The sequence below is a fragment of the Haliotis cracherodii genome, unplaced genomic scaffold (genome assembly GCF_022045235.1).
Source record: "Haliotis cracherodii isolate W230 unplaced genomic scaffold, xgHalCrac1.p SCAF_12, whole genome shotgun sequence".
Classification (NCBI taxonomy): Eukaryota; Metazoa; Mollusca; class Gastropoda; order Lepetellida; family Haliotidae; genus Haliotis; species Haliotis cracherodii.
The window spans coordinates 20,160,438-20,182,676 of record NW_027266267.1 but is presented as its reverse complement, the minus strand read 5'-3'; the positions used below and the strand labels follow the sequence as shown (position 1 = coordinate 20,182,676).

The 22,239-nt window shown below is 42.5% G+C and overlaps 2 protein-coding genes across 2 annotated transcripts; both read left to right on the top strand.

Moving 5' to 3' along the window:
• Window positions 1-4,403: 4,403 nt before the first annotated feature.
• On the top strand, window positions 4,404-5,994 carry LOC139457148 (octapeptide-repeat protein T2-like). Its single transcript, XM_071238576.1, has 2 exons — window positions 4,404-5,266; window positions 5,982-5,994. Exons 1-2 carry the CDS (start codon window positions 4,404-4,406, stop codon window positions 5,992-5,994), a joined length of 876 nt encoding a protein of 291 aa, XP_071094677.1.
• A 578-nt stretch (window positions 5,995-6,572) lies between these two features.
• On the top strand, window positions 6,573-21,686 carry LOC139457632 (otolith matrix protein OMM-64-like). The gene is made up of 5 exons (XM_071238987.1): window positions 6,573-6,624; window positions 8,823-8,981; window positions 16,808-18,907; window positions 20,884-20,956; window positions 21,629-21,686. Exons 1-5 carry the CDS (start codon window positions 6,573-6,575, stop codon window positions 21,684-21,686), a joined length of 2,442 nt encoding a protein of 813 aa, XP_071095088.1.
• Window positions 21,687-22,239: the final 553 nt, after the last annotated feature.

Genomic DNA, 22,239 nt, shown 5'->3' with positions numbered 1-22,239 from the left:
CTCCATCACTTTTCCCATCATATAACATGTTTCCATCACTTTCCCCATCACATAACATGTCTTAATAACCTTCCCAATCACATAACATGTCTCCATCACTTTCCCCGTCACTATAACACAAACCCATCACTTTCCCCGCCATATAACATGTCCCCATCACTTTCTCCGTTATATAACATGTCTCCATCACTTTCCCCGTAATCTAACATGTCTCCATCACTTTTCCCATCATATAACATGTATCCATCTTTTTCCCCGTCATATTACATGTCCCCATTACTTTCCCAATCAAAGACCATGTCTTCATCACTTTCCTCGTCGTATTACATGCCCCTATCATAACACACGATCCTATCACAAACATTCGCCGCAAATCACACAACATGCGCCCATAGTATGATGAAGAAAACGGTCACTTATCATGTCCCCGTCACATAAATGTCATTTCGGATACGGAGTACACATATAAACAAGCGATGTTTACACAATAAACCGACAGGAACTTGTCTTGAGATGAAAGAGAGGTCAAACACAAGACATGAGGATGACAATAAAATATATGTTCCATGTACCGATTCAAAAGTTAACACATGCCGCATCAAGATGAATAGCCTAACGTTAACCTTCTGGCGCAGGCAGCTTTGGTTGTATGATCCCCGGGGAGCTGAGAATCAAAATGGTGTTCACACTGAGGCCTGGACCAGAGCAATAATGGTGCGCATTGAATATGATATCTCGCAAGGAGAAATCTCGCTATAAATGCTGTATTAATCGCAGTCGTAGTGAGTAAGTGAGTGAGTATGGTCTTACGCCGCATTTAGCAACGTTCCTGCAATATCACGTCGGGGGACACCAGAAATGGGCTTCTCACATTGTACCCATGTCGGGAATCGATTCTGGGCCTTCGGAGTGACGAGCGAACGCTTCAACCACAAGGCTACCCCACAGCTCAGTAGTAGTAGCAGTGGTAGTAGTGGTAGTAGTAGTAGTAGTAGGAGGAGGAGGAGGAGAGTAGTAGTAGTAGTAAAAGTAGTAGTAGTAGTAGTAGTAGAAATAATAGTAGCGTAGTAGTAGTAGTAGTAGAAATAGTTGCGGTAGTAGTAGTAGGAGTAAAAGTAGAAGCAGTAGTAATAATAGCAGTAGTAGTAGTAGTCATAATAGTAGTAGCAGTAGTAACAATAGTAGAAGTAGTAGTAATGGTAGTAGTAGTAGTAGAAGTAGTAGTCATAATAGTAGTAGCAGTAGTAGTAGTAGTAGTAGTAGTAGTAGTAGTAGTAACAGTAGAAGTAGTAGTAGCTGTAGTAGTAGTAGTCGTAGTAGCTGTAGTAGTAGCAATAATAGTAGTAGTGGTGGTGTGGATGTAGTCTGGGCCGGAGATTTCCCCACGACAACGGTAGACCCCTCCCAAGACTCTTGTCACATCTAGCACTCACTGTCTCCGTGTACATCGCTTAAAGGATGTGCATGGGAAGCTTTCAAAACCGTTAACTGTATTTCACCCGTGTATATTCAGAGTTTGATAAATATGAAGCAATCGACCTACTCCCTTAGACAGTATATCACAGAAGCCCCGGATTAAATCACTTAAATTCAGGATAAATTTCTTTGCCTGTCACTCAAACCCCCCACAGTGTCTGGAATTGCCTGACGAATGTTTTCTCAAGATATTTATATAGTGATTTCTGCAGGCTTTCTTTGGGAACTGGTTAGACCCGATGTGCAAATGTTAATATAAATATGATAATCTCGCTGCGATTTATTATATTTTATTGAGCACGTTACGGTAAATAAGTTTTATATGTATTTTCTTTTGTGTATTCTTTTCAGCTCTTTTGTCATTAAGATTATTTTCTTCAACATGTGTCTGAATAATAGCAAATACGAGCTGACGTTGTATGTGTTATTTAATAAACAACCTTACAGGTCTGACCACATAACGATGCAATAAAGGCTGGGTGCCTAGTCTACCCCTGATGTACACGGGTCGTGAAAATATACAAATATTGTGTGTGTGCGCGCATGTGCAGTGTAACCCCCTTACTCAAGGCGACAATACTCGCCAGCAGTGAACCGCCTTATTCAAGGCGACACTATTCGCCAACAGTGTTACCCGCTTACTCCAGGCGACAGCATTCGAAAGCAGTGTGACCCTTTACACCAGGCGACATTATTCGCCAGCAGTGTGACCCCCTTACTCCAGGAGGAAGTGTTCGCCAGCAGTATGGCCCCCTCAATTCAGGCGACAGTATTCGCAAGCAAAATGACCCCCTTGCTCCAGGCGACAGTGTTCGCCAGCACAGTGGCCCCTCACTCCAGACGACAGTGTTTGCTAGCAGTGTGACCCCCTTACTCCAGCCACCAGTTTTCGCCAGCAGTATGATTCCCTTACTCCATGTGACAGTATTCGCCAGCAATGTAGCCCGCTTACTCCAGGCGACAATACTCGCCAGCAGTGAACCGCTTTACTCAAGGCGACAGTATTCGCCAGCAGTAAGACCGCCTTACTCCAGGCGACAGTGTTCGCCAGCAGTGTGGCCCCCTTAATTCAGGCGACAGTATTCGGCAGCAGTATGACCGCCTTGTCCCAGGCGACTGTGTTCGCCAGCAGTATGACCCCCTTACTCCAGGCGGCAGTGTTCGTCAGCAGTGTGGCACCCTTACTCATGGCGACAGTATTCGCCAGCAGTAAGACCGCCTTACTCAAGGCGACAGTATTCGCCAGCAGTAAGACCGCCTTACCCAAGGCGACAGTATTCGCCAGCAGCAAGACCGCCTGACTCCAGGCGACAGTGTTCGTCAGCAGTGTGGCCCCGTTACTCAAGGCGACAGTTTTTGCCAGCAGTAAGACCGCCTTACTCAAGGCGACAGTATTCGCCAGCACTGTGACCCTCTCACTCCAGGCGGAAGTGTTCGCCAGAAGTGTGACCACCTTACTTCAGGCGGAAGTGTTCGCCAGCAGTGTGACCACCATACTCAAGGCGACATTATTTGCCAGCAGTATGATTCCCTTACTCCATGCGACAGTGTTCGACAGCAGTCAGACCCTCTTACTCCAGGGCGACAGTTTTCGCCAACAGTGTAACCTCCAAACTCCAGGCGACAATACTCGCCAGAAGTGAACCGCCTTACTCATGTAGACTGTATTCGCCAGCAGTGTGACCTCCTTACTCCGGGCGAAAGTATTCGCCAGCAATGTGACACAATTGCTCCGGGGACAGTATTCGCCAGCAGTGTGACCGCCTTACTCCAGGCGACACTGTTCGCCAGCAGTGTGGACCCCTTACTCAAGGGCCTCAATATTCGCCAGCAGTGTCACACTCTATCACCAGACCGCTGCTGGGGCAATGACCACCTATGTGTCGAAACTGTCGTGCATATCACGCGATTGTGTTACATCTTCCTGTCTGACACGATGACTGATGAGCGTCAAGCAACTGGAGATCACAATACAGGAAACATATCACTTCTTATAAACTCAGGGAAAGGCGCACGGAGACACAGTGAAAAGCTATTTAGCAAGGTCAAAGGTTTGAAAGATTAAAAAAATAGGTCACAAAGGTTTAAAAGTTTACAACAACAAAACCGGTAATTTTTGTTATCTAGATTCCATGTTTTGAAACTTTCCTTGTAGTATTTTATCAATAATACATAATATGACAAAATATTGCCAAATGCAATAAAACCCAAAGTATCTGTTACTGCACTATCTTCCGATCGATTTATTGCTGAATAATATTTATTATTATTGAATTTTGTAATGCAGCATATCAACAAATATGTCCCTGGCTGAAATCTTAGGAGACAGTATGTGTTATGTTTAAAGGATTTCATGTCTAACACGTGTTTAATTCTGCAGACGTTCCCTTTTTCAACATTAAACTATTTCCGGATCCATTGAGGCATTGCAGTTTTACAGGCATACAGAAGAATTTAAATCCTGTCTTCTTCCCTAAAATGGGATTTGTAAGGATGTTGTGCATTTACAGTTTGCTATGGTAGTGCCCTGGGGACCTAGAACAGTTAACCGGCATCGCATGTTTGTTTTGGATGAATGCGACTCATTGTACTCAAGAAGGAAGGGAGGAAGGAGAGAAGGAAGGAAGGGAGGGAGGGAGGGAGGAAGGGAGGGAGGGAGGGAGGAAGGAGAGAAGGAACGAAGGGACGGAGGGAGGGAGGAAGGGAGGGAGGGAGGAAGGGAGGGAGAGAGGGAGGAAGGAAGGAAGGGAGGGAGGAAGGAAGGAAGGAAGGAGAGAATGAATGGAGGGAGGGAGGAAGGAGAGGAGAGAGAGAAGGAATGAAGGGAGGGAGGGAGGAAGGAAGGAAGGGAGGAGAGAAGGAAGGGAGGGAGGGAGGGAAGGAGGAAGGGGAGGGAGGAAGGAAGGAGAGAAGGAAGGAAGGAGAGAATGAACGGAGGGAGGGAGGAAGGAGAGGAGAGGAGAGAAGGAATGAAGGGAGGGAGGGAGGAAGGAAGGAAGGGAGGAGAGAAGGAAAGAAGGAGAGAAGAAAGGGAGGGAGGGGGAGGGAAGGAGGAAGGGGGAGGGAGGAAGGGAGGGAGGAAGGGGGAGGGAGGGAGGAAGGAAGGGAGGGAGGAAGAAGAGAAGGAACGAAGGGACGGAGGGAGGGAGGAAGGAAGGAAGGGACGGAGGAAGGAAGGAAGGAAGGAAGGAAGGAAGGAGAGAATGAATGGAGGAAGGAAGGGAGGGAGGAAGGGAGGAAGGAAGGAAGCGACTCATTGTACTCAAGAAGGAAGGGAGGAAGGAGAGGAGGAAGGAAGGGAGGGAGGGAGGGAGGAAGGGGGAGAAGGAAGGAAGGGATGGAGGGAGGGAGGGAGGGAGGGAGGAAGGGAGGGAGAGAGGGGGAAAGAAGGGAGGGAGGAACTAAGCGAATCATTGTACTCAAGAAGGAAGGGAGGAAGGAGAGAAAGAAGGAAGGGAGGGAGGGAGGAAGGAAGGAAGGGAGGGAGGAAGGAAGGAAGGAAGGAAGGAGAGAATGAATGGAGGAAGGAAGGGAGGGAGGGGGGAGGAAGGGAGGAAGGAAGGAAGCGACTTATTGTACTCAAGAAGGAAGGGAGGAAGGAGAGGAGGAAGGAAGGGAGGGAGGGAGGAAGGGGGAGAAGGAAGGAAGGGATGGAGGGAGGGAGGGAGGGAGGAAGGGAGGGAGAGAGGGGGAAAGAAGGAAGGGAGGGAGGGAGGGAGGGAAGAATGAATGAAGGAAGGAAGGAAGGAAGGGAGGGAGGGAGGGAGGGAGGGAGGGAGGAAGGAAGAGGGTGTGCGAGTCGTTCAGCACATGTTTGGCTGCTCTTTATTTTATTACTTTGTCACATTAGGCCTTTCCACACAAAATCCGTGCGAAGAAAACATCAATACACAAAACATTGATCCATAAAAAATTGACTACCAATACCCATCAGCTCTCAGTTCCAAATTAAAATAACAGCTATCTTCTCAACAGCTGGACGACTCAAAAACAGTTACTGTAGGTTTATTTCCTACATATACACAGAAAACAATACTTAGGCTAAAATCATCACGTGGCCTGCAGGCTTATGAGACACACGGTACAGTAAAATATCACACTAGAATAATTCTTCATAAAATGGTAAACAAATGTAGATATTGCTAAAAAGGCTGATTTTCAGCGATGCATTCACTTAATTTCCTTCGCTATTCTGCCTTTTACTCCAAAAGGAATCTGCTTCGTCGGATAATCGAAACGAGTTATTCCTCTGCCGTTGACACTTTATATATGTATATTGACTTAATAAGGAAGAAACAACGGTTCGAAGCTACGTTCGATATATATATATATATATATATATATATATATATATATATATATATATATATATATATATATGTATGAATGTCGGCACAAAGTGATGAACGTAGCTTCAAACCGTTGTTACTTCCTTACAAAGACATATGAATGCCAATCAAGTGGGTTTGATGTTCTTATGTCATGCTACCTTGTGTTGTATGCAGGTATCGCGTCTAGCAGTGGCCATCAATTGTAAGGGATCTGTGATAAGAAAAATCACGGAAAATGATTTTGACAGTTTGACATTTGGACGGAAATCTGTTTCCTGTGACATGACCGGCAGAAATGTACACCTTATTGTGATTATTATGCAGGTTTTATTGTTATGGCGATGTCACACATGAAGAATGCCCCGGGTAAAGAAACACATCTATCTCCCAGGTTAGACTGACACTTTGTCTATAAAAAATAATTGTATTTTTTTCTTCAAAAGAACCTGCCCTTTTCTTCATATGGACGCGTGTGGAATCAAGGAAGCTAGGCTTAATTAAGTTAGATCTAAAAAATAAATACTAGTATATAAATTCCACAGACATGGTGCAGGACTAGCCCCTCGTGAGTGACTGTTTCTCTGGAACTGTTCAGTCTAGCGTTTCGGAGCATGCGCATAACCAACTTGATTTATCCACCTATGCCAGACCGGCCTGTCATCACGTGACTAATGACCAGTTAAAACGGATGAAACCACGAGCACCAAGACTGCGAGAGTTGAGTGACGAGACGAGAGACGAGTGACGAGTGACTCACGGATAAACATGATCCCAGCTCATGACCTGCCCACCTTTCTGGCTATTTTGGTATTTATTGGTGAGATGTTTTTTGTTTTGCCTGCTATTTAAATCGAGAAGTGAGACAGAAACTTCGCACACTTCACAGATCAGTAAGACGGTCAAGGACTGCAGCTATGTTCGCCTTTCTGTTCCTCTGTTCTCTTGGTGAGTACGAGATCTTTCTGTTTCATCAGTGAAATAAACTGGAAACATGCGTCCCAATTCAGAAAGTTAGCAAATGTTTTTAATGATTTTTAGACGATGCAAAAGGTATGTTGTAGATCATACCGTTCTTCTTCAGCTGCTCTAATGAAGACAGGTGTCACTGGATTGTCTAGTCCTTCGCTTTATTGTCTGGCCAAGACGCGATTATTTACAGGCCGCTGTCGCATGACCGGCGTCAGGCAAAAAACACACCTTTTTAAGTAATATGAGTAGAAGGTCCAATCGGTAGGGTTGGACAGACTTACCCTTTTCGCGAACACCTGATGGCATCAGTGATTTTCAGTGATCCGTTCATATAATTTTCAAGCCGTTTGCCCTTTGTACCCAATGGATCTGTCTCAGCAGATAATCGAGTGTTCTCTGGCATTGTCATTTTATGTTTTTGTGACTGTTATGCTATGGGGGAGGGGAATGGTTCGATGCCGGTATTATCACAAAAGACAGGTTTCGTTACTCGGGCGCAAGGTGTGTTGTACAGGAATGTTAACTTGAACTTCCATCTTCTCGGTTGTGAGAACTTTAGCGTTCAGTAGTCGGACAGAATGTCCTTGTTCGATACCCCACCTCGGTACTACGATTTCAGTGCCGTAGCCAACCCCGGGGGGGGGGGGGGGGGGGGGGGGGGGCGGAGAGAGAAAGGGGTGTTTTAGATTTTATATAGAAAACAAGTTTATTTGAATCAAGTTGGGGACAAGTGATACTTGTACAAATATTTGCCCCCCTGTCAAAAAAAAGTTAACCACGGCCTTGGATCATTTGTCATACAGCTGATTATTAATGAAATTTTCGCAACTGGGATGTCTATGCAGTAATTTGGCGATGAGTGGCAAATGCCCATATTACTAGCAGGACTCCGGATAAGTAACTTATGATCAGAATCATATTTCAAGCAGGTATATGCTTCAGTCCATAGACATGCTACTGACGTTACCATGGATACGCAAGCGGTTTTATTTCTTTTTGCATTTACTCAGTTAATATAATGTTGAAATCTGACCTGTTTTGTCACTTTATGCTGTTTATTTGCTACATTATTTAATCTAAATTGTATGATTTCATTGTATTTAATCATTCATGTCTGAAAATAATTTCCCTCTGCATTTTGTGACTATTTGATGTAAGATTAATAGGAATCCACAAAAATATTTGTATTGTAAGCCGAGGATAACAGAAATATTAATCCCGCTTAATTCAACATAATTTCACCACTTCTTCCACGTAAAACTAGCGGTGGTTACTTATTATTGACAAATGTTATCATAACATTCGATAACGAGACAATGTTGATGATGACGCAAGGCCTGCGTTAACACTTCGCCCTTGGGCACTCACAAATCAGTGCATGACGTACCGCGATGTAAGCACTGTTTGGCGTCAGATTTGGCGTTTCATTTATCATTGACGAAGGCCAATTTGTCAATAGCTTTTAAACTATTAAATTGCAGTTCTATTCCTGTCAACCTCCAACACATATTTAACAGTTTATTTGTGAAGTATTTTTCATATATAGTATGCGTTCCTCAACATTAGATATATTGGACTCAGTGACGAACTGTTTATGACAATAAAGAACGCACGGTTTAATTAAGTTCGTTCCGTGTCCATATTGAAACTTCTTGATTATGCATCCTACAATGGTCAGACATGGTTGCCAGGTAACCAGTGTTAAATGAAATATTCAGTTTCAAGAGGATTTTTGATCAAAAGAATCACGTTCCTTAAAAATTATTAAAATATACAAATGTTCACAAACATACAAAAATAAATTCCTCTAATATCCAGATATTATTCCTGTGAACGGATCTTACATTGTTATTATTATTGTTTTGTTGGGGTTTGTTTTTTTTTGGGGGGGTGTTATTAGAGACAACACAATGTTGATAACAGCGAGTGTTTTTTGTGTTTTTTTGTTTCATTTGGAGAAATTGGTTTATCTCTTTAATACACAGGGCTCTAATTACATATTAGTATGTCATGTACAGTAACTAATGTGATGTTCTTGTCTACTAGGCTGTGCCATAGCGGTACCAATCAACCAAGGTGAAACAACCTTGACCCCTGCACTGACAACGGAAGGTAACTCTGCATCGTCTCCTGTCGCCAACATCCTGTCAGCTATCCGCTCCGCCCTGGATGCTCGTGCCGGTGATGATGCGGCTAATCTAAAAGGTAGATATAAATAAAAGCGACAAAATCGTCCATAGTCATAAAAAAATGTCTTCTAAAAAACAGAGTCCACTGCACGAATCGGGGGCTAGGATTGTCAGCACCAGACCCGTGCCCGGGGGTGTTGCACTAAACGAAGAAGGAAATATTGTGATGATTGTTTAATTATCTAGTACTCAGATAGCCTCCAAAACGCTACCCAGTACTGGGCACATGTGTCATTGGACAGCACCTCGGGTTCTCCTCCTACATCAACCTGACATGCCTGCCCTGATATCATATAAATACTGGCGGTCGGGTAGCCTAGTGGGTAAAGCGTTCGCTCGTCACGCCGAAGACCAGGGTTCGATTCCCGACATGGGTACAATGTGTGAAGCCCATTTCTGGTGTCCCCCGCAGTGATATTGCTGGAATATTGCTAAAAGCAGCATAAACTCACTCATTTACTAACTGTTCAAAACAGAGTCAAACCCAATTCACTCACTCACACAGTCGAATTGGATCACCTATTTCTATGCAATATGACCAGTGCAACTTTCTCGCTCGACCTTTAATGAAACACATCAACACATCACTTTTTACCGTCTTGATAGTAATTCAACCTGAATAACTATTGGATATAAAGCGCGAGGTTGGGTCCTTGTTTTCCTTGTTCGTGTGGTTGTCATTATCATTACCTATTTTCTTATTTTGCATTAGTGAGTGAGTTGGGTTTAACGCCGCTTTTAACAGTACATGTATTCCAGTTATATCACGGCGTATCAGCTTAATGTGGGAGGAAAGCCCGAAGTGATACAGGTCTCAGACGTTTACCACTTCGGTGAAACCCACGAGCACGGGTATGGTGCTGACAAACCTAGAAACATAATCGGGGCGAGTCGGGATTCGAACCCACAATCATAGATTTCTGGCGTGCCTAAGGGACGCAACTCTGCACAGCGAATCGCGGCGCCTTAGACGACTGGGCCACCAGTGCCCCCTATTTTGCATTATGTAATTTTTTAATTTTATTTGGGGCCTGTGAGGGCAGTTAGTTGTTGTGGAAAAGGGTATTCAGGATACTTATAAAGTGAATGGTATAATTTAATATAATACGCATCGTGCAGCATGGGACCAAATTTTGGCTCGACTGTGATGAAAGCGTCTCAACTATATCATGTCAGTTTCCGACTACATGTGACGAGACTTGAGAACCTTACCCGATCACATAGTGGTGACTGCAACCAAGAAGCTTTGACAAACTCACTTACGTAAATATCCTTCCACTATACCCTACAAAATGCGAGTACAGCCCGTCAATCCGTTTCAGTCCATGTCTTATATATGGATGAAGTTGTCAGTGGTGATTTGTACGTTACATAACATCATGTAAGATGTTACGCCCGGGGGTACAGTAAGGAGAGGACGGCCAGGCTTGATGGCGCGTATAGCATACGTGGTAACTGACCTCCCCGCATACACAGCGTTAGCTTGAAGCATTCACTACGTTAATCACGCTCGTTAAACACCTTTTTGATAGACCTTTTTATGAATAAACTTAGAGTCCGATCATTTGAAGGGGATGTTCCCAGGTTTTGCACACAAGTTAGATTTGGTTAGATTTGGTTCTTCACTGAAGTGAGTGAGTAAGTGAGTATAGTTTTACGCCGCTTGCAGCAATATTCCAACAATATCACGGCGGGGACGAAACAATGTGGATCTTTGTCTCAAACAAACAACTCAATTTTTTTGTCCCCTGGGCAGCTCATACAGGGAGTTTGTCTCATACTCTCAGTAGACCTGACCATGTCGTGTAAAGTAGAGCAAGCTCCATCTTTTAGGAACATGTGTGTCCCCTTGGCAGACCCCGTAGTGAGTATATTTCATATTCTCAGTAGACGCGGCAATGTCGTGTAAAAGAGCAAGACTTAGTGTTATTCAGGAACATGTGTGTCCCCTTGGCAGACCCTGTAGTGAGTTTGTCTCATACTCTCAGGAGACGCGACAATGTCGTATAAAAGAGCAAACATTATTCAGGAACATGTGTATTCGTATGCAGACCCTGTAGTGAGTTTTTCTCATACTCTCAGGAGACGCAACAATATCGTATAAAAGAGCAAGTATTAGTCCGTAACATGTGTGTATTCGTATGCAGACCCTGTAGTGAGTTTGTCTCATACTCTCAGGAGACGCGACAATGTCGTATGAAAGAGCAAACATTATTCAGGAACATGTGTATTCGTATGCAGACCCTGCTGTGAGTTTATTTCATACTCTCAGTAGACGGGGCAATATTGTATAAAAGAGCAAGTATTAGTCTGTAACATGTGTGTATTCGTATGCAGACCATGTAGTGAGTTTGTCTTATACTCTCAGTAGACGCGACAATGTCGTATAAAAGAGCAAGTATTATTCAGGAAAATTAGTGTCCCTTAGGTAGACCATGTTGGGAGTCGTCGCATGCTCCGATCTACATGGGGATTCCCAGCACACTTGACCCTGTCCACCAGCGTGTCGTTAGAACCGGACAAACAGAAGGTGACAGGGTGGTTGGGCAAGGATCGTTCCTGTCAGCAGGTGTGTATGGGTCAGATTCAATTATTGTTACAAGCTGTCCTGATGTAGCTTAGTTTACTGTGGCGTTCAACAGCATGCAAACACTTTACATTTCAAGAGTAAATTGAGGTGATATCACGGTACAACTGACGCGTGTCGAAGTGACGAGTGACGGGTGATGTAGCAATTGTTATGACCGATATATGTAGGACAGTCACCGATTTGAGACAGTGAGTGAGTTTGATTTTACGCCGCTTTTAACAATATTCCAGCAATATCATAGCGGGGGTCACCAGAAATGGGCTTCACACATTGTACCCATGTCGGGAATCGAACCCGGGTCTTCGGCGTGACGAGCGAACGCTTTAACCACTAGGCTACCCGACCGCCCGGATTTCTATTCATCAACGCATATGTTTTTTTAAGTCTTAATTTAAATTCCTATGATCGTAGGTTCGATTCCCACATTCGCCCTTATTATGATGCTTGGTTTGTCATCACCACGTATGTCCGGATATGTCTGACTGCGGGGTAAAAGGCAACGAAAGAACAACATGGGTGTTTTTTACGGGGTGGTCATGACGAAATAATGACATGCTTTGAAGATATACGAGTGTTTCTAGCAAAGGCGAATGATGCACCTATTCTTAATGACGGGGCGGTCGGGTAGCCTAGTGGTTAAAGCGTTCGTTCGTCACGCCGAAGACCCGGGTTCGATTCCCAACCTGGGTTCAATGTGTGAAGAAGCCCATTTCTTGTGTCCCCCGCCGTGATATTGCTGGAATATTGCTAAAAGCGACGTAAAACCATACTCACTCACTCACTCTTAATGACCCTATGAATATATACCGAGTGACGACCTCGATGATTTGTAGTCACGAGTCAGCGACGTTCTACTCTGTAGTCCAGTCACACATTTTCACGGGTCACGTGGGAGACCAGTTACATTGCTCACGCTAAATAACGTTGGATCTTGACGCTAATACGTCTCCCCGACACGGCTGCTAGAGATGACATACCGGGTTTATTGGTGGCTTAAACCGACCCCAAACTTCCTGCACCCAGACAACAAGTGAAATAAACATTCTCTTATAAACTTGTCACACTTGTCATGTTGAAATATACACATAACTCAAGCGTACAGCAGGACGTATGCTGTGCATTGTTTACGTGTACACTTTGGACAAAGTACAGTAAACGATGTTTATAACCGTAGTTCAGTATAAGCTGATATAAACCCCATATATACAACAAAGGGTCGGGATTGAAAAATAAATTCGTTATATCCGTCTATTCGTTATCAGCGTCTTCGTTATAAATGCAGTTTACTGAATTACATAGGGACTCTTTTGCCTATAGGATATGACGTATACATAAATATGGAAAACTCTTACAGATTATTATGTGTCCATATTAATTAGACATTATTCATTTCCACGGTTGCATGTTTGTGTTTTTAACTTCAAACAACACTAGATGCATAGGTAATGCTATTAAAAAAAACTATTTTAGCTGTTTTCAGGAAGCCCGTGTCTACGATTTAAACATGACCAAGTTTTTCACCCAATCTGATTTCTTAGAGGTACTAGTAGATACAATCGACGTCATTATTTTATCCATACCTTTGTATTTGATCACAACAGAGGCCCAACCGTTGCAAGTGTAGGAAAAAACAAAGCTAGTTGTCAACCATCTTATCATGTCTCGAAATGTTCATACCTATATTTTATAAATTTTTCCCCAACTTTAAGATTTGACATTTGAAGTGGGCGAAACGGCGTTTATCAAATCTCCCCCTTTCATTCAAACGCACGTGTTTCGATATTAAACTTGGATGTTTAACGGCTAAAAAAAGCTATCATGAAAAACAATGTGACCATGACAATGCCAGGAAACAGTTAATATTATCATCCATCGAAGCCCCGAATGATTAGAGAAAATGTTATGTTTTGTTTTAAACTACTTGCCCTAGGTTCTGTGAAGTATAAACACGAGTGTATGATACATAGATTGATAAGAAACATCATTGATTCCATAAAACGAAACATTTACAATTTAACGACAATCACATGATCTTGACAAGTGAGAAGTTGTCATTGGAAGACGTGATGTATTTCACAATTTATTCATGTCAGCCATTTAGGTTTGGAAATTTGCAAGTTTGCTGTAAGCTTTGTTTGTCAAATGTTTAACGCCAAACTCAGCAATAGTCCAGACGAAGTATGTCAGGAATCGAGTCTGGGCCACACAAACCAGTGTTTGATATTGTGAGCAACGTCCCATGCCGTCGGGGAACGATGACACCCAATCAGCACAGTCATCCTGTTCGTGGGAACCTATTCTAGCCCGGAGGGGGCACAGGTGGCCCAGTCGTCTAAAGCGCCGCGATTCGCTGTGCAGAGTTGCGTCCCTTGGGCACGCCAGAAACCTATGATCGTGGGTTCGAATCCCGGTTCGCTCCGATTATGTTTCTAGGTTTGTCAGCACCATACCCGTGCTCGTGGGTTTCACCGAAGTGGTAAACGTCTAAGACCTGCATCACTTCGGGCTTTCCTCCCACATTAAGCTGACACTCCGTGATATAACTGGAATACGGTTAAAAGCGGCGTTAAACCCAGCTCACTCACTCACTCACTATTCTAGCCCGGTCTCCACAGAACAATACTTGATGGTGTAGAACCTGTGGCAGTAGAGAATCGGGAAAGTACGGTAGAACGATAAAGTGCCCAGTGTCGCATCGAAGTGTGCTGTGTTGTCGGTCGGCCCCGTGGCAATAGAACATTGGGAAAGTACTGTAGAACATCGGGAAAGTACGGTAGAACATTGGGAAAGTACGGTAGAACATCAGGAAAGTACTGTTGAACATCGGGAAAGTACGGTAGAACATCGGGAAAGTACGATAGAACATCGGGAAAGTACGGTAGAACATCGGAAAAGTACGGTAGAACATCGGGAAAGTACGGTAGAACATCGGGAAAGTACTGTAGAACGATAAAGCGCCCAGTGTCGCCTCGAAGTGAGCTGTGTTGTCGGCTTTCCCCGAATAATAACTCGTACACCATTCTTAATCATAAAACACCAACATAGTTAAAGTATGTGAGCACCGTCGCCTACATGAACGTTGAGAACGTCATACAACACCGAGGTGACAGCTGACACGAGCCCTACACACATTGCCCGTGGACAGGTCGGGGTCCGTCTCGCACATAGATCAGTGGGGGAGACCATGTAGACATCGAGGCAGACAGATACATCCATGGTAGGTCTGTCTCAACGTGTGTTGAATAGGGAACAGCTTCATCCTTGGCACCTTCAAGGCAAGAACATTCTTGTTGTTTCAGTCACGGGAGATTAATTCTGTATATCACAGTCGGGGAATAATTTACCATGAAGTTCCTGACCATGAGATTTAGTGATAAAGCGATAAAGTGATAAAGCGGTTGTTTATGAATCATAAACTTTAGGTGTCATTTAAAAGTCGCATTATGTATATGGTGCCGTGTATAACAGGCACGACAGCATGATAGAAACATCGGACCACATCTTAAGTATATATAGGTATATGTTATGTATATGTATATGTGTATGTTATGTATAAGTTATTTATGTATAAATATATATATATGTGTGTGTGTGTGTGTATGTTATGTATATGCTATGTATATGTTAATATGTATATGATATGTATATAGTATGTACATTTTTTGCATATGTTATATATATGTTATGTATATGTTAAGTGTATGTTATGAATATGTTATGTATTGTTATGTGTATGTTATGTATATGATATGTGTATGTTATGTATATGTTATGTATATGACATGTGAATGTTATGTATATGTTATGTATATATTATGTATATGTAATGTATATGTAATGTACATGTAATGTATAGAAAGGAATGAAAGTCAACGGTTCACCCAGAAATACTCTGCATGGACAAATCTAAAGTTATAGACATGTTATCATACTTTCTTAACTATTTTGTATTGTACCATGTTTCCGTGCTTTTGTTAGGTGAACAATTGACTTGCATTTGCATGTGTTTGTAACGGGTGCCATCGTAGGGGCAGAATGCACCTTTTCGCGAATACCTAGTATCATCAATACTTAATAGTGATTCATAAACACATGCTACATTCGATAGAGAATCGTACGAATAACTTATTTACATGAATATAACATATACCAATATACAACATCACAGCTTCTAGTTCAAGAAGGCTGCTACTCATTCAAGTTTTTGATAATATATAACCTTCAATGAAAGTGACGCTCTTCAAATTCAGATTCTGTGAAATATTTACCTAACACGTTTAGTGGTGGTTACAGTAGGACATAGTTAACGTTAGGTCATATAAATATGAAAATACATGCTGTGACGTTATTTGGAGAATTGACTCCAATCACATTTTGAGCTTCCATACTGTGTCTCCACTACTTAGCCCAGGGGAACCTGTTCGGCTGAAAAGTCAGAGTGACAGAGTGACATTTTGAATCTTATAGTTTGTCGCAATAGTCAAAATTTATGGACATTTTGTACGGCGACTAGATATTTAATTCAAGCCTGCTATTTTTGTAATTAAAATTAGGCAAAACATTGTTAGGGAAAAAACATCTTGCAACCATTTTTTTTTTTGCTGTATTTTTTATTTAACAGTCAGAAGCATTTTTTTAAAGCATTTTCTGGGACAATACATTTCAATAAAATTCCTTTAGACCCCTGTAGACGCATTCTAATCTGAGTGGACAACCACTTCGGCTCGTAAACTCCCGCAAACGAGTGACACATGTAACTAGACATAGAATCGGAAATATCAACTTGGTGTTTAGGATCATGATCAATCATTTCTGATCCTCCTTATGGGTTGAATGTCACAAAGGTGTCTTTTGCTGCAAGCCGTACAATACTTCAGATGCGTTTATATATACATAATGTCCCCCCTGACACACAAATAGGTATACTTTATTTCAACAGAAGTCAACTTTGATTCCGTATAAGAAACAAAAACCCATTTCGCGGGGTCTGCCATTTTGTTTTCTTGTGTTATAGTTTTCGTTTACAATCTTAATTATCAGCATGGTCATCTAAATGTCACTGGCACTGTACTGAATGTCGCAAAGTGTGGATATGGTTGTCAGGGTCGGTAGTTTGGATGATTGCCTGTTATCCTACCAAGCAGTGTCATCATCATTAACTGATGACTGTGGCATAATACAGACACATACACACATTTTCGATACATACTTCTTTGAAACATCAGTCTTCAACTCTGTTGTTTCTATTTCAGACATCGCCGATGACCTCACGGAAGCTGACGTCGATGATCTTCTAGACGACGGCGACGATGCTGCTGCTGTTGAAAACAGACCACTAAAGGATGATGACATGCCCGACGACCTTACCGACACAGACATTGATGATCTATTCGATGAAGACGATTATGATGAAGATATGCACGATGACGATAGTAGGATCGCCGTGACTGATGGTGGTGTGGGGGATGATCTGATTGACGCTGACGTTATGGACTTCCTTGATGATGCAAAGAGCAGCGACGACAACTACTACGACGACCAAAGCGAACAAGAGGATCTCTTCGATGATATGGGGGAAGATCTGACCGAAACAGATGTTGACGATTTATATGATGATAAAGATGATGACGATGAAGATGATGATGACGATGACAATGAGGATAGCAGCTTCTATAGCAAGATGAAGGAAGTACGTGACAATATCAGAGAAGGTCTAGCAGATGCTAGCAGCAATGAAGGTGGTGATGGCAGGCCAAATGAGGAGACAAATAAGGACGATTTATCTATTAAAGACCTTGATGACTTCATTGGTGATATCGACAGCTTGTTGCTTGATCTGGAAAGAAGCGATGAAGGGGAGGATGAAGGATTTGATGAAGATTATGTCAAATTCATGAAGGATTTCAAGTCTCTAGCTGCGAACGGCAATATCAGAAAGACTACTGACATGTCCGATGAAGATATTGACGAATTGTTTGATGAAGTTGATGATGACAAGGAGGAAGGGGAGAAAAATGGTAATGGTCAAGCTAGTCTGAAGGAGAGGGTGGCCCATATGAAGGAAAGAATAGCACGAATGAAAGCTGGAAATGGTGATGATGGTGATAGTAAAGAAAATGCTAGTCTTAAAGAAAATTGGGTCGACATGAAAGAAAGAATAGCAGAAATGAATGCAGGCAACGATGCTGATGATGATAATGATAGTGATGATGATGATGATGATGATGATGATGATGATGACAGTGATGAAAAACCTAATCTTAATGAACGGATGGAAGATATAAGAGAAAGAATATTAGACATAAATGCTGCTAATGATGGTCTCAACGAAAGGATGGAAGAAATGAAAGAAAGAATAGGAGAAATGAATGCCAGTAATGGTAACGATGATGACGATGATGACGATGATGGTGATGATGATCGTGTTGGAGAACTGAGAGATAGGATATATGATTTGACCAGAAGCCGCAACGGTGAAGATGACAAAACAAGTATGGAAGAATTGGTTGAGGGCATTAACGATAGAATCGAAGATGCACATAATGTTGATGATGCTGATTCATCCGATGATGATGATGATGATGATGATGTTGATGATGATGACGACGGTGATAAGCCTACATTAGTCGACATCATTGGTGACATAAGAGACAGAATTGAAGACCAAGTTAGCGGAGAGGTTGAAGGCGATGATAATGATGACCATGTTGATGATGTTGATGCAAATGTCGACAGACCTACATTCAAAAATTATGTCAATGAAATGAAAGAGAGAATAGCAGAGCAGATAGATGATGCTACGTCTGATAGAGGTGATGATGATGATGATGATGATGATTCACGTGAACATTCTGCTCTCAGTAACAGAATGGAGTCGATAAAGGAGAAGATAAAAAACCTAAGAAACAAAAGCGATGATGGTGATGATGATGATGATGATGATAAGGATGATGATGGTATTCAGACGTCACAACGGACCCGGCTGGAGATGCTCAGACAGACGGTAAGGGCCTCCCGGGAACGGCTGGATGACCTGAAGGAGACTTTGCACGACCTCACTGTGGTTGATCCTGACAAAGATGAGGATAAAGATGACGACACCGACTACGATTCCTTCGACAGTAGTGACGATCCCGACTACGACACCGATGACAGTAAAGAGGATGCTGAGGATTATGGTGGAGACGACAGTCAGAGCATCCGACTTAGGTTGAGGCATCGGTTACGGTCTCAACGCATCATCGAGAACAGCGCCGATAGTGTTGGTGATGAAGATGATGATGATGATGATGATGGCGGCAAAGAAACGTCTTCGGCGATGCCTCTGTACGACGACGACAGTGATGATAAAGGTACCCTATAATTGATTTCATGAATGAAGCAAATATCATTTTTTATTCGTTGCGGGAGTACGAGTAGTTCGTTCGTCTAAGGCTCCACAATTCGCTTTGCAGATTTGCGCTCCTTGGGGTGTCAGAATCCTATGATCGTTGGTTCGAACCACGAGTCGCATATCGTTCTCATGACGTTAACCACTTTGGTGAAACCCATGAGTACGAGTTCTGTGCTGACAAACATAAAAAATAAGGTGAGGTGATATAGGGTTAACGTCGCGTTCTAGATAATTGCACTTATATAGCCACGTGCATGCAAGCGTCTGTCTGTGTGTGTATTGTGCGTGTGTGGGTGCTTGTACTAGTCCGGACTGATAAGTGCTAGCTCACTGACATACCATGCCGCAGTTTAACATGAATACCCCACTCAGACACAGTATACTGACTCCGAACCGACCCGAGCCAACGGAACACGTTCATGTGTAGTTTCTCTCCCAAATAAAAGACGTACCTCAGCAAAGCGTCACAGTGGCGCTCTTGCCGACAGGGCCACCTGTTCCCATAGCGATGTTCATAAATATCCTCACTACAGTCGTTTGCACCCACATGTCATGATTTCATTCAGAAAAGAAAGGATTTGATTAGAATTAAAACACATCTGTGACACGTTGTTTGAACGCTCCATTATTTTTCAGGAATGGAGAGATATTTGCCAACTATACATTATCTTGAACCAGCATTTGAATTAATTTCCACTAGGAATGGACTATTTTTACATTTATTGACAAGTGAATAATATAATGTCAATTTTATTTCCGAAAACATGTGTTGCAAGTGGGGTTCGAACCCGCATCGTTTGATTTGAAAAACGTAATTTATACGTAATTTAAACGTAATTTGAGTAGGGGAATATCCTCGTAACTCTCCATTCCTGAAAAATGCTTGGCCTCTGCTCCATTATTTTTAAGGAATGGAGAGTTACTCGGACATTCCCCTCTACGTAAAGCTTTCTTCATCTTAACATTTTCAATTTTGCGTCTTTGAAAACAAAGTGTAAATCGAAATATTTGCATCAGACATGAATCTCCATCCAGATTTGACATGAAATGTACATGAGGCAGGGACACAGTACATCAATCACAGAGTTCTTGAACTCTTCACGTACACGTGATCAATCATGTACAGGTCATCGTGACCCGGTCGGCCATGTGACACATTGTTGATAGTGCGAAACTCCGTTACGTAGACGCTGGAGGTCACATGACAATCTCAATGTATGTCTGACTTAATGATATATCTCTTGTAATCACGTAGTGCTACAATGTGGTATATTACAGGAAATTCATGACGGGTTACTTCATGATATCTATTATAATCACGATGCATAACAATGTGGTGGTATTACAAGCAATGTTGACGTTTCACTTGATTCATCACGTAGTGAAACGATGTGCGTACTACCGGCTAGGGTGACGTATTACTCAATGATATACCTGTCCAGAGGGCCCACACATTTTATATTCGGGGTAGGGACTGGGGGGTTGGGGGGTTGGTGGTTGGGGGTTGGGGGTTGTGAGTTGTGGAAGGGGGGGGGAGGGGGGAGGGGGGAGTCCTATCAAAACATAGTAATTGTCCCCGAAAATTCGTGAAAAAAATAATTATGCTCCATATTGTCTGCCAAACAAACGGCATCGTTTTCTTTAGAAAAAAGACATAAATTTTCGCTCATAGATTTAATTACAAAAATATCTGGATTTGGAGCTGTAGCTGAAAAAATATCTACAGTAGACTACGGTTATAACGAACTCAAGGGGACCACTAATTTTAGTTCGTAATAACCGTAGTTCGTTATAAGCATATATACAGCATATATACAATGGTCGGGACTTAAAATAAGTTCGTTATATCCATCAGTTCGTTAAAGCGTGTTTGTTATAAACGTAATTTACTGTCGTCTCAATACAAAATACAAGCCCCTTCTTCCTCTTTTGCAGGCACCTGTCCCTCCTACCCGGTGAAGATCCGGAAGAACGTCGTCACAGTCTCCACTGGAGATGGATGTGAAATGTGAGTAACACGTTCAGAAACCGGTACCGTTTGCAGCGGTAACGTTTTGTGTGTACAGTTCTACAGAGTGCATGAGTGAGTGAGTGAGTGAGTGAGTGAGTATGGTTTTACGCCGCTTTCAGCAATATTCCAGCAATATCACGGCGGGGGACAGCAGAAACAGAGTGCATGAATAGACTTAAATTTAAATCGCACAAAATCCAAATATGTATGTTCCTCCCACGAGTAACAAGACATATTACGACACATTTAGTGACGAGCTGGTGTAAGTTTGTTTAATACAGTTACCTGCGTGAAGGTTTCTTGGTCTCCTAAAGGCGGTCGGGAAACCTAGTGGTTAAAGCGTTCTTTCGTCACGCCAAAGACCCAGGTTCGATTCCCGACATGGGTACAATGTGCGAAGCCCTTTTCTGGTGTCCCCCGCCGTGATATTGCTGGAATACTGCTGAAAGCGGCATAAAGCCATACTCACTCACTCACTCACTCACTCACTCTTCGGCTCCTTTTTTGGTGGATTCAGTTTTATTTGCCTTCTGTCTTCTCTTGAGACGGAGTTATACATATGGATAGCCAAACTCGTTGTTGGTTGTTTAAATTATTATTATTATGATGATGATGATGATGATGATGATGATGACACATGAAGTATAAAGCTCTCATCTTTCTCCCCAGCGTCATCAAGTTGTCTGGACATAGCACCGGAAACGTCATGATACGGAAGCGGAACTGAAGATCACGTCACATGGGGAGTAGCGTCACCAATCGCGTATTTCCGGAAAGGGGCTAATGGTTAAGAGTGCGAATGGCCGGGGAGCGTTTTCAAGTTTGGATGGTGGGGGTTGTGGACGTGGTTGGGTGCGGTTGAAGTAAAGGAATATTTAAACAGGAGTTTGACAGAGGGAAGTCTCGACAACACAGGTCAAGGTCGTTGTTGGTATACATAGTATTTCTGTGTGGATGAATCCTTGATGGCGAGTTACATTCTCATCCACATTCAAACTTGCACATCATCATGGCGTGAAGGATTTGTATTTCACTTTATTGTCAGAATATATATTTTTACAAATATTGGCATGGGTGTCGTTTATGTTCTGTTTTTTGTTGGGTTTTTTTCAAACAATGAGTGAGTGAGTGAGTGAGTTAATATCTAACGTCACATAGGCATTATTTCAGCCATATCGTGACGAGAAAAAGTACTATATTCAAATTAGATATATTTAGATAGTATAAAACCTGTCGTCGAAGAACAGTAAAATAACTATATTTATCACAGATTTTATTTA

What these genes read in the sequence shown, in the direction of transcription:
- LOC139457632 (XM_071238987.1), top strand. Translation starts at nt 6,573, where the DNA reads ATGATCCCAGCTCATGACCTGCCCACCTTTCTGGCTATTTTGGTATTT. An exon ending in GGCTATTTTGGTATTTATTG is followed by an intron (nt 6,625 to 8,822) that starts GTGAGATGTTTT and finishes CTTGTCTACTAG; the next exon opens with GCTGTGCCATAGCGGTACCA. An exon ending in CGACGACAGTGATGATAAAG is followed by an intron (nt 18,908 to 20,883) that starts GTACCCTATAAT and finishes CCTCTTTTGCAG; the next exon opens with GCACCTGTCCCTCCTACCCG.
- LOC139457148 (XM_071238576.1), top strand. Translation starts at nt 4,404, where the DNA reads ATGAACGGAGGGAGGGAGGAAGGAGAGGAGAGGAGAGAAGGAATGAAG.